The following is a 12,921-nucleotide window of genomic DNA, read 5'->3' on the forward strand; positions in this document are numbered from 1 at the left end:
GGTTCAAGCAATTCTCCTGCCTCAGCCTTCCAACTAGCTGTGACCACAGGTGCCAGCCACCATGCCCAGCTAATGTTTGTTTTTATAGTAGAGATGGGGTTTCATTATATTGGCCCTGTCTGCCTCAGCGTCCCAAAGTGCTGGATTCCATGTGTGAGCCACCACGGCAGTAGGTTTTCATGGAATATTTAGCAAGTCCATGTTGGCAGCTAAATACAAAATTATTTTTCAAGAAGCAAATGTTGCTACTGAGAAATATGCTCACTACTAGTTTGTAAGTGATACCATCTTTTGACTAACATATCAATCGGGCCTCAGTTGGTCACACATTCCAGTGACTGGTAGCTAGAGTTCATGACAGCTGAGTCCTGATTCACAATGGCAGTCAAGAATAATATTCACTTGATATTCTAGAAGCCCCAGAAAAAGACATTTCTCTTCAAGACAAAGAAATGCATCTTACTAAGTCAGGTGACATCTCCTCCTGAAGCTTTTGACTTGTGCACCCCTTTGGGTCTTCAACAGGAGCTAGGAGAACACAGAGAGACAGTCAGTGCACTGGTGATGCTAAGGAATCCCACAAGGAGGCTTGGGAAATGTGGACCAAAGCTGCAGTGTTTGGAGGTGGGCTGTTGACAAGCATGGACTGAGCTGCTGCTGGACCACTCTCCTTGGTGCTGAAGGAAGGCAAAGGAGAGGGGAAGAAAGACATGAAAGAACCTTGGCTTTCTAGGTAGGGCAACCTCATCAGTGTGAAAAAGTCTGAGAACCGGTTAATACAGAAAGGCACTGTATGGCTCAGTGAGAGCATGTCATCACACCTGCTGCCCACATTAAGGTCTAGGCAAATCCCAACATTTTATGAAACGTTACAGGATTATTTAACTTCTGTGGATCTACATATCCTGCTACTACATTAATCATCTATCCTGTTGTATTTTGAAAATTTTAAAAGCTTACATGTTTATTATTTTAGTTATTAAGTGTGCATTTCAATGATATCATATTTAGTGAGTAACATTCATGATGCTGTGGCAATAATGAGAAAAATCTAAATTCATAATCTAGCTTCCACCTTGGGCAATGAAAGAAAAACAGCAGTATAATGTCGAATAGAGGAAAAATAATGCAGAAATTAATGGAATAAAAAACAGAAAATCATCAGAGAAAATCAACAAAACCAAAAACCAGTTCTTCGAAAAGATCAATAACACTGATAAACCTCTACCTTGTCTAACCTCAAAGGAAAAGAAGGAAGTCACAATATACTAATAATATCAGTTCAAGAGGAGTGAAATCAACAAATAGTAATAAAGGAATATTGTGAACACATCTGTGCTCACACTTGGAAACATTATATGAAATGAGCTAATTTTTTTATCTGTTTCAGAAGATTAAAAGTCTTCTCATGATAAATGAATCATCTGAATAGGCCTATATTTATATTAGAAATTGAATCAATAATTAGTATCTTCTCAAAAGAACAAAACACTACCTTCAGATGATTTCACCAGTAAATTCTACCAAAATTCTTACAAAGAAACACAGTCTTACCGTACGAGCAAGTAATCATAATTTTAGTATTTCCTTAGTTACATTTAAAAAATTATGTTTCCAAACAAGACACAAGAAGGTTTACAATTGCTGTATTCATAAGTGTCCAAACTGAAAGCAAATGTCTAAACATTTGAGATGTCCTTTACTATCAAAAATGAACCAAGCCTGGGCAACACTATGAAACCCCATCTCTACAAAAAAAATTTAAATTTAAAAAAAAAAAAAACTTGGTATAAAGCATGTGCATTACAGCCATCTGCTTGGGAAGCTGAGGAAGAAGGATCACCTGAACATGGGGAGGTCAAGATTGCAATGAGCTGTGATTGCACCAATCCACTCCTGGGTGACACAATGAGACTTTTTCACAAAAACAAACAAACAAAAAGAACCAAACTCTAAGTTGTCAATATAACTTTACTTGTGTAGTTGCATCATCCATTGATTTGATGCATTAAATGGGCACAAATAAATGAAGAACATGACATAGCATTTACTGAGTTTCTCTGGGATACTGGATGAGTAAACTGGAATTATTTGCTTCAATAAACAATGATATAATTTCCACCCTACTTTCATTTTCAATGGGGCAAATTTTCTTACACTTCCATTTTTTTTTGTACCCAGCTCCTGGCGCAGCCAGCCAAACCTGCAAGGTAGAAATGTATTATAATAAAGACAGTGCTTGACATCTTGCTGGCAGAAGACCACAGAGAAATTAGTAAAAACTTATTCAGTTTAAACTTTTGATCTTAGTTTTCACTGACTGCTTTTCAATGCTACCTAAATTACATCTGGGTTCTAGGAAGATTTGTTTGTCCAGGCAGATACCTTTATTCAGAGACAATATAGAAAAGCAGAAAATCCAAGTTACCAAGAATAGGCTGGGTTCAAATCCTACTTAGAATCTGCACATACCTGGGAGACGAATATGAACCCATCTGTGCCTCTCTTCCCTATTCTGAGATGTAGAAACATTGGTAGATCTATGCTATAGACCTACTAAGGTCTATAGCGCCTAAAAGGATGAAATGCAGATAAAGACTTAAAAAGACTTATTTTTTTTTGTAAATACCCTAAAATGTTCAATCATTCAGTGTCGAGAAGGAAAATCCAGATACTTGGTAGTGGTTGAATATAGAGTGGGAGCTTGCATGTCTCCTGTGCAGGGTAGGATGGAAAGTGACTTCACAGTTTCCATGGCCACATGATTTCCAGCTCATGACAGAGATCTGTGATTTCCCTGATCCCCACATAAGCCCCAAAGGACAGGCAGGGAAGGGGCTACAACCCATATTTTCCAATTCAGTGAATTAAAACTCAGGCGTTTTGAGTGACTTGCCCAGAGTCACCACAGTGAGGAGTGACAGATCTGAGGTAATAATGTAGTTGGTTCCCCGGGGATAGAGCTCCTAGAACACCTGAGTCCTCTAGATCATGCCCTGGACCCTGGACTGAGAGCTCTTCTCACAAGCTTTGTCAAATCCTGCTGCTCCAACATTTCTGTGGGATGGTTGAAGTTCTGAAGAGGTGGCAGGTGGCTTACTGCATTTACTGACCTACTCTATTATCCCTATGTTGTCACTTGTATTAGTTTTATGACCCATAAGGCAAACATTTTCAGTCTCTCAGTTATGATGCACGATCAGAGATTTTACCTGAGTCCACTCTTTCTACCCATCAGGTGATTCTCATCTGCTGGGCTGGAGCTGGCCTGACATAAAAGAGGACAGACGGCATACTATGGAGTATGCCCACTCCTGTGCATGCAGCATACCACGGAGCCGCTGCGTACCCCACTCCTGGGCACACTCTTGCCTTGCTTCTGCTTTCCCAGCTCTGACAATCCTAATTCTGGCTTCCAAATCAATCCTGTACGTCCCTCTCAGTTCTCAGACTTGCCTCAACTGTTGTAGCGACCATGACTGAACTGTGACATTTCATATACCATAGTATATGTTTATCTTTTTATATATTTCTTAATAACATTTAACTTATTTTTTTCAGACTTTTAGGAACATTTCTGGGCTAGGTGTGCTGGCCCACGGCTGTAATGCTGACATTTTTAGAGGCTAAGGCAGGAGGATTGCTTAAGGTCAGAAGTTTAAGACCAACCTGGGCAACACAGTGAGACCTCGTCTCTACAAAAAAATCTTCTAAACATCACCAGATGTGGTGGTGAGCCCTTGTATCCCTAGCTACATGGAAGACTGTTGTGAGAAGATCATTTGAGCCTAGGAGATTGAGGCTGCGGTGAGCTATGATCATGCCACTGCACTCCAGCCTGGGTGACAAACCAAGACCCTGTCTCTTCAAAATAAAAAGCATTACTATGTCACAAGTATCTCCATCTTATTTCTCATTATCTAATATTGCTGTTTTCATCATGAGGCTTAATTGCTTTAGTAAGCTAAAAAGGGTTTTTTCGAAAAGGTAGTATTTAAAGCAGGCCATATGCACGCCTTTTTATAAATTCTAGTTTTATATGCCATATCTAGAATTTACATTCTTGATCTACTCAGTCTTCTTGGAACCAGCCTCCTCATACGTAACACAAGTATAATTCCCATATTACACCTAACTCAAAACAGAGAGGATAGAATAAAATCAAAGAGCAGTCTGTATATTACACAAGGCACAATAGATTACAAAGCAAAGCTTTCTCTAACTCAAAGGCGAGAAGTGCACAGTTTACAGACTTTGCAGAACCCATAGCAGAAAGATAATTTGAGAAAATATGCACTTTGGCTACCCAGGGAAGTTAGGAGAAAACTGTCACAGGTCATCATCAAGACTTCCCCAATGTTGTCTTTTATTTTTAAATAATGAAATACACATTATTTCCCCTGCTTTCTTTCATGTATATTACTGCATGTTCTCCTTTTGGCTTTTCTGCTTACCCTATCTTGAAAAATCACTCCATAGCAATAAAAAGACGTCTTACTCTTTTTCACAGCTCCATACTTCTCCTTCATGTAGAAGTACCAGCTTATTTTACTAGTCCCTTACTAGGCATGTCAGTTATTTCTGATATTTAACTATTGAAAATAATGCTACAAGAACTTTGCACATAGTTTGTTTTATATTTATGGAGCACACCTTCAGGATAAAATTCCTCAAGGTAGGATGTCTGGTTCAAATCCATTTTCACGGTTGTGAGATTGTGCCAAATTCCCCTTCATGGAGTTGGGCCTTTTTGCACTTCCACCAGCAATATATGAATGCACCTTTCCTTACAGCCACACCAAATAACGTTTTGCCATGTTTTTGGGATCTCCCTCAATAGGAGAGACACTGCAGTAGAGCTGTCCTTTGCCTTTCTTTTATGAGTGAAGATGTGTTTAACAGTCACCTGCATTTCTTTTTCTGTGACTTGTCTATTTACCACTTTATTATCCACTTTTAGTGTCACTTGATTTTTCTGAAGTTGGCCTTTTTCAGGTCCTTTAGTTTTTCTCTTCACTGTTGGCTCTCACCTGAACTACTCCACCAGCCTCCTAGCTGCTCTTCCTGCTTCCACCCTTGCCTGTATTACAGTATATTCACACAGAACTGCTGCTCAGTCATTTTTTTTTTTTTAGAGAATTAACAGTAATCTTGGGCTGCAATCCTCCAGTGGTTTTCCATCTCAACTGAAGTCCATCTTCTCTGTGAGTGCTCACTACATGTACAAGGCCTTCACCCACCTTATTCATCCCAGCATCCTTTCACTCTGCTGCAGCCACCCTTGTGCCTGTCCTTTGCCTAAAACAAGTTTGTTTCGATTTCAGGAATTCCAAAGCAGATATCCCTCTCTGGAAGCCCTCTCCCATCATCCTCACAAGGTTCCCCTCACTTTTTATATTTTTTAAAATAAACAAGATGGGGTGTCTCTGTGTTGGCCAGGCTGGTCTTAAACTTCCAACCTCAAGGAATCCCCTCATCCGGCTTTCCAAAGTGCTGGGATTAAAGGTGGGAACCACTGTACCCAGCCCATTTCACTTTTAAGACTGTTCACATGTCACTTAAAGAGAACCTCCAGCCCTTAGCACCAACCCTCCATAAAACTGCCCTCCTCTTTAATCCATCACCCTGCTTTACTATCTTCCCAGCACGTCACCACCCGCCATTCTTGACTATTCATGTGCTAGCTGCCCTTACTTCCCTATTGAATGTAAGGGTCAGACTTAGAATGGGGCTCTCTGTTTGTTCCACTGTTTGCCCTGCATCTGCAACACTTCCAGGCCATTTAAAAGTGCTCAATACATATATTTCATTTTACCCCAAACTAGTTAAGTTTCTCCCAATTTTCCCAGATCTGCTAAAGTTGTCTTTTGATTTATCATCTAAGACAGCGTCAGATTTTTTAAACTGGTAGCTATTTAGAATTAAAGACACAAGCTATCAAGATCCACAAAAATATAAATGAAGAATGTTAATGTCTATTTAAAAGTCAACGGTAACTGTAGTTTGACACAAGTACATTTAATACTAAAATACCTTAAATACAAAGTGACTCATTTCATCAGGTTAATTATGTCACTAGACAAATTATTTAAATTTTATCATGAGATATCGCATCTGTCATCAAAATGTGCTTTACGTGTGTTCTTAGAATCAAACATGACAGGATTGTGTCTGACGTTATGAAAAAAGACGGCCAATCGCAAAGGGTAGGTAAATACATAGTGCTTTAACCGGTCCATAGTACACTAAGCAGTTATTCAAAGTCATCAGGTACAGCAGGGTGCCCTGGCATGCAAAGACACCCTGGCGTGCTCTCTAGGTGTCAAGTACTGTTTAAGAAACTTACACCGTTATTTCACTGCTTTAAGTAAAAGCTATAAGGCAGCACATATAAAATAATCAAAAAGTTTTATTTTATAAAAAAGTTTGTGAAAATATTCAAGTGCATACCAAAAATTTCCAGAAGAACCAGTACTCAAACAGTAACACAAGTGAGCTCTGGGTATTCTGGGTATAATAAGTAACTTTTCTTTGTTTCCTACATCTTTTACATGAAACATACTGATGGTTATTTTAAAAGGAGGGTTCAAAATAATTACTAGAATGCTAAAAGACCTGCTGCTCAGAAGTCTCAACATCATATGCCCATTCTTTCCCTTCCCTGACCCCTCACTTGAGAGAGCCAGCAAACGAGCAGCGTTCCTATGGTAAGAACACAAAAGGCTGCATGAAAAGTTGATGGGTAGTGATAAAATTAGATAATGAGCTCCTACTGTCTTAATCTGTGTTACTTATATTACCCCCAGTCATATTACATATAATGCTAAATAAATGCATGATAGGACAAAATATGTTTGAGTCTGAGATCTAAACTGGGTTCTTAGAACTTTTCTTTGAAATGGCTTCAAGACACAATGTTCTTTTGAAATATTTCAGAAGAGAACAATGAAGCAGAGCATCATTTATGGCATAAGTTCCTGAAACAGGACTTGGCACCTAGAGAGCACTCCAGGATGTCTTTCCACAGCAGTGCACCCTGCTCTACCTGATGACTTTAAATGACTGTTTAGTGTGTCACAGAATGGTTGGAGCACTGGTTACTGTGATATTTGTCTAAGGCACCAAAAGAATTCAATTTGTCTTTATAGAAAGGTTAAAATGTTTCACATCTAAGTAGGAATTTGTCACTTTCCAAGAAAAGTGATACACAATTTTCTGAAGTGAAGATATTAACAACAAACTTTGCGTCTATACTTTATATTGGGTGTTCTGAACATGTTGCTTTCTTGTTTTATTTGCCCAGCCAGGCTGGAGTGTATTGGCGTGATCTCGGCTCACTGCAACCTGCAATTCCCGGATTCAAGTGATTCTCCTGCCTCAGCCTCCCAGGTAGCTGGGATTACAGGTATGTGCCACCACGCCTGGCTACTTTTTTGTATACTTAGTAGAGAAGGGGTTTCATCATGTTGGCCAGGCTGGTCCCAAACTCCTGACCTCAGGTAATCCACCCACCTCAGCCTCCCAAAATGCTGGGATCACAGGCATGAGCCACCATGGCTGGCCAAAGAATACACACTGAAATTGAGGTTTCTGTTATCCCTTTACTGAATACCACAAAAATACATTTGAAACTTACTATCATGCACATACACATAAAATGGTAAATTCTGCACTCCCAAACTATTTTTTCCTCAACTGTTCTGACTTAACACTTCTTACTCGCAGCCTGTGCTTAATGTGTGGGGCCTTACCTGCCCTCTTGCCAGCTTCTCCCGACCAGGACATTCTCAGCTTCCAATCAGTTAGCACAAGAAACTCTTTGTTACCCCTACTTATATCCTTATCTATTTCAATAAATGTATAGACAGAAGGCAGAGCCAGGAGAGATGGCACATGCCTGTATTGTCAGCTCTCCTATAGGCTGAGGCAGCAGGAGTGCTTGATCCCAGGCCAGGAGTCAGAAGCCGGCCTGTGCCACACAGTGAGGACCCATCTCTTTAGGAGGAAAAAAAGAGGTAAATGTTGTATAAAATAAAATGCAAAAGGAACTAATCGAGATGAAAGTAAGTTCTAAGAGAGGTTTATGTTATGGGTAGACCTTAAAATAGAAGACATTCTGGAGTTTGTCAAGCTCTTTAAGAACTGAGTTTGGCATCACTACGACCTCCAATGTCTACTTTGATGACTTAGAACCTCAGTTCTGTTCAGCAGCTGTCTCACAAAGTCCCTTCAGATCTCTAAGCCTTCCTTTCTGCATCAGCAACATAGGGAGAATATCCACAGGCCTTATTTGTATTTGGAAGGTTCCAATAAGATGTACATGAAAACATGTTTTACATCCTAAAGAATAAGGAAAAGGCTCACTTTGTTCTCTCACTACCTCATCTACCAAATCGGACAGAATATCACACAGAGGCTTGCCATACACCACCAAGCAAGGAGTTTCCACAGGTACTTGCATGCTTGTGTATAAGGTACAATCTATTAAGTCTCATAATTATTTGTTCATTCTTTCACAATTTTTCAATATTCTGAAAAGGGAGTACAGCACTTCCTTGTTACAAAGGCACATCCACCGTGAGGCTTAATTATTCTGTGAAAGAAGGTAACAGCTAAACTGAAGTTTAAACACAAGAGCTGTAAGACATTTTCTCCATACTAATAAAATCTCTGCCATTAAAATGAAAGAAATGAGCTGATCATATTCCTTTGTCTTTATAATGTTTTCTATTTCAGTGGACTTAGTTTTTGTTCAAGGAACTGGTCACCCAGAATTATCTGTTGCTAGATTCAACTATTTCTAAAATCCTAAAGAATTTTAGACTGAAGGCTGCTGGCCCTGGCTGTTGCCTGTCACCCAAAAAGCCTATGTCATCTAGTTACCAGGAAACAACCAAGTCAGGCTACTGGCTCACAATGCCCTGCCCCACAACCCCACCCAATGGCTCACAATGCCCATCCCTGCTGCTGCCCACCTGGGGTGGGTGGGTACCACACCCGCCATTTTTGTTGTTGTTGTTGCTGTTATTGTTTTGTTTTTGTTTTTAAGACAGAGTCTCACCCTCACCCAGGCTGGAGTACAGTGATGCGATCTCAGCTCACGGTAATCTTTGCCTCCCAGGTTTAAGTGATTCTCCTGCCTTAACCATGCCTTGAGTAGCTGTGCATGTTTAGGCCACCACACCTGGCTAATTTTTGTATTTTTAATAGAGACAGGGTCTTGCCATGTTGGCCAGGATGGTCTCAAACTCCTGATCTCAGGTGATCCACCCGATTTGACCTCCCAAAATGTTGGGATTACAGGCATGAGCCATTGTGCCTGGCCAGTGGTTCATTCCTTCTGGTTTGTTTTTATTTTTGTGTTTTTTGAGATGGAGTCTTGCTCTGTCACCCAGTCTAGAATGCAGTGGCATGGTCTTGGCTCAATGCAACCTTCACCTCCTGGGTTCAAGTGATTCTCTTGCCTGAAACTCCTAAGTAGCTGGGATTACAGGCATGTGCCCATGCCCAGCTAATTTTTGTATTTTAGTATAGATGGTGTTCCACCATGTTGGTCAGGCTTGTCTTGAACTCTTGACCTCATGATCTGCCTGCCTTGGCTTCCCAAGGCATGAGCCACTTCCCCCAACCTTCTTCTTATTTTAAAACTGACATGACAACTGAAAGATTCTGTAGCATTAGTTTATTTCCTGCATGTGCGGTTTCTTTGTTTCTAAAGGAGTTCCCTCCCATTGTTGTGCTATAAGTTACAGAATGTCTGGAGTGACCTATTTGCTTTTTTGGGGGATTAAGGAGCTAGGAAGTTGCTGCTCACAGTATCCTTAGTCTCTGCTGCCTTCTTTTCCAGTCGTCTGCTTTTGCAGGTCAAGTCACTTAAGGAAGATTGACAGAAGGGTAAGAATTATGTCACTCTTCTCAGATTTTTGTATTTATTGCCTCAGAAACTGTAGGAAGCCTCTCTTCATAATCTCAAGGGATGAGGGAAACTAATTCTCTTCTTTTTTAAAAAAATTTTAATTTAATTTTAGATTCAGGTGGTACTCCGGCATGTTTGTTACATTATATTCTGTTCTGGTGGGGATTAGGCTTCCATTGTATCCATTACTCACATAGTGAACATTGTATCTGTTAGAACAGATAGAGATGCAGACCATTGTATCTGTATCTGAACATTGTAGATTTCAACTCTCTTTCTCTTTCCCATCTCCCTTTGTGGAGTCCCAAGTGTCTATTATTTCCATCTTCATGTCCATGTGTATCCATTGTCTAGTTCCCACTTATAGGTGAGAACAAGCAGTATTTGGTTTTCTGTTTGTGAGTTAGTTCACTTAGGATAATGGGATTACAGGCATGAGCCACCATGCCTGGCCGCTCTGAGGTTATTTTCTTACTACTGTTAGATACAATTAGTCCCAGCTACTCTAGAGGTTGAGGTGGAAGAATCATTTGAGCCCAAGAGTTTGAGGTTACAGCCAGCTATGATGGTGCCACTGCACTCTAGCCTGGTCAACAGAGCAAGACCCTATCTGAAAAAAAAAAGCAAAAGAAAATACACAACCTGCTTGTTGCCTAGGTTGGTCTTGAACTTCTGGCCTCAAGTGGAATTCCTCACACCTTGGCCTCCCAAAGTGCTGGGATTGCAGGTGTGATCCACTTAATCTGGCCCATTCGTTCACAAACATTTTGCTAAATGTCTACTCTGGGTGAGTAGGGGTAGGGGAGGAAGAAATATATTTTGATGATTGGCCACCACGCATGCAAGCCAGTGTCCTGGGAGCTTTGTGTAATCTAGTTTTATCTTCACAACAACTGTTGAGTAAGTGAGGAAATTTAGTGTCTTCCAGGCTGTACAGTCTAGGCAGAGCCAGAAGCAGTGATTCCTGCTTACTCATTCTGGATCCAAATCATTGCTTTTTAACTCTGATGGCTATGCCATAATACTGTTCAAGGAACCAAAAATGTTAATTGATAGTAAATAAGATACTCTTTTAAATAGTTCTTAAGAGAAAAAAACAAATTTGCCAGTTGTTCTAAAGGGCTTTGATGGCTGGGCACAGTGGCTGATGCCTGTAATCCCAGCACTTTGGGAGGCTAAGTTAGATGGATCACCTGAGGTCAGGAGTTCGAGACCAGCTAGACCAACATGGTGAAATCCCATCTCCACTAAAAATAGAAAATTAGCTGGGCATTGTGGCACATGCCTGTAATCCCAGCTACTGAGAAGCTGAGGCAGGAGAGGCCACAGTGAACCAAGATCATGCCACTGAACTCCAGCCTGGTTGACAGAGACCTTGTCTTGAAAAAACAAACAAGAATTGTATCTTTTACAGACACATACCAAGAAAGTCGGGGAGGAAATTACATGATGTGTGAGATTTGCTATAAAATCATGAGAGGAAGAGGAGAAGCATGTAGGAGTATACATGTAATGAGATTGGCCATCAGGTAACAAATATCTGAATCTGCTGCTGAGTAGGTGAAAGCTCACCACACTAGCCTCTTGTTCCAAAAAGCTCTAGAGTGGAAAGTTTGTCTAAAAATCCACTTCATGGATTTGTAACAAGCATTGAATAAGATCATGTATACAGAGTGTTTTATCACCATGGCTTGAGGGTAGTCAGCACACAAACATTGTTTTTAGTTTTGTATAGTCCCTATCCATTAATCACACCCAAAAAAGGTATGTTGTTCACACCAAGAGCTCTGGCGCATGGACCTTTGTCCACTGGGTGGTAATTTATTGGAATTTGAGGTTTAGAATGAGGAAATACCAGCCTTCAAAGCCCCAGGCCTACTATCAAATAGCAAAGCCAATGGTCCCAGATGCCTTTGTAGCACACCTAGTAAGTAGGACCACTTTTCTCTCGCCTTGTAGGCACACTTGAGTGCATTCACTCATTTTTCATTCATTTCTTATATGCCATGTATTGGGTACTAGGGATCCATAATAATACAGTGGACCACTAATTGACTGAAAACATCACTTTCAAAGCATCATTTCAGGATGAGTATTTTGTGTCAAGTGGTTTCAAGGAACAGTGTAAAGGATCCATGGCCTCAGTCACCATGAAGACCCTCCCAAGAGCCAACCGTCCTGGGCCCATATAAATGAATGGAGACATGGAAGTCACCCTTACAAGACCTAGAACCTGACAGAGCATACAAGACAGAAGCCCAAATAACTAAGAACAGGAAGCTAAAGGTGAGAGGTGGGCCCCAAAGGATTCTGTGAAAATGCTTTGTGTTTGTGGATTTATCACGCAAAATGAAAGCTTTGTTTTTATTCACAAGTTAGACACGCTCTCTATATAGAATCTATGAAGAGACATTTCTGAGTTTTTTGAGGCCTGTAGTGAAAAATGGAATATCTCAGGCAGCTCAGGATGAATAATGCAGTCACCAAGAGGGGCAGGGTGGCCGCAGGTGGCCAGTAGCAGGGATGGGCATCTTGAGCCATTAGATGGGGTTGTGGGAAGTGGCACTGTGAGCCACTGGCCTGACTTTGTTGTTTCCTGGTAACCAGGTGACATAGGAGGCTTTGTGACATCAGCCAGGGCCAGCAGCCTTCAGTCGGAAGCTGGTAGTGGGAGGAGGAGGAGCTCCAACTACTCTCATAGAAGTGTTTTTGCCCTTGGCGCTTGCTCTGTTGCTTTGCTTTTTCTTTTTCTTTTTCTTTTTTTTTTTATTTATTTTGTATGTTGCTTTGTCTTTATTTTCTTTTGTCTGTGTGTCTGTTGCTTTGTTTTGTTTTTTTCTTTTTTTTAATTGCATTTTAGGTTTGGGGGTACATGTGAAGAACATTCAAGATTGTTGCATAGGTACACATGTGGCAATGTGATTTGCTGCCTTCCTCCCCATCACCAATATCTGGCATTTTCCCCCATGCTATCTCTCCCCAACTCCCCACCCCCCTACCCACTC

At 40.7% G+C, this 12,921-nt stretch overlaps 2 protein-coding genes across 24 annotated transcripts in view; one reads left to right on the top strand and one right to left on the bottom strand.

The window, feature by feature from the left end:
• The window catches only part of LOC144576781 (uncharacterized), a 34,803-nt gene that overhangs the window by 12,769 nt on the left and 9,113 nt on the right, over positions 1-12,921 (bottom strand). For all 5 annotated transcript variants that reach the window (XR_013519273.1, XR_013519274.1, XM_078329057.1 and 2 more), the window contains exon 2: positions 464-528. Coding sequence is in view for 3 of the 5 variants with exons in the window: in XM_078329057.1 (XP_078185183.1) it covers positions 464-478 (15 nt within the window). In the remaining 2 variants the exon portion in view is untranslated. The remainder of the gene's footprint in view (positions 1-463; positions 529-12,921) is intronic.
• The window catches only part of LOC118154493 (uncharacterized), a 33,504-nt gene continuing 29,528 nt past the window's right edge, over positions 8,946-12,921 (top strand). For 8 of the 19 annotated variants that reach the window (XR_013519276.1, XR_013519277.1, XR_013519280.1 and 5 more), the window contains exons 1-4: positions 8,947-9,103; positions 9,848-9,894; positions 11,331-11,445; positions 11,993-12,818. Coding sequence is in view for 1 of the 19 variants with exons in the window: in XM_078329058.1 (XP_078185184.1) it covers positions 12,113-12,202 (90 nt within the window). In the remaining 18 variants the exon portion in view is untranslated. Of the gene's footprint in view, positions 9,104-9,847; positions 9,895-11,330; positions 11,446-11,992; positions 12,819-12,921 lie in introns of all 19 variants that reach the window. The other 11 variants (XR_013519288.1, XR_013519289.1, XR_013519283.1 and 8 more) reach the window with 8 other exon arrangements.

Source organism: Callithrix jacchus, chromosome 6 (genome assembly GCF_049354715.1).
Source record: "Callithrix jacchus isolate 240 chromosome 6, calJac240_pri, whole genome shotgun sequence".
Lineage (NCBI taxonomy): Eukaryota > Metazoa > Chordata > Mammalia > Primates > Cebidae > Callithrix > Callithrix jacchus.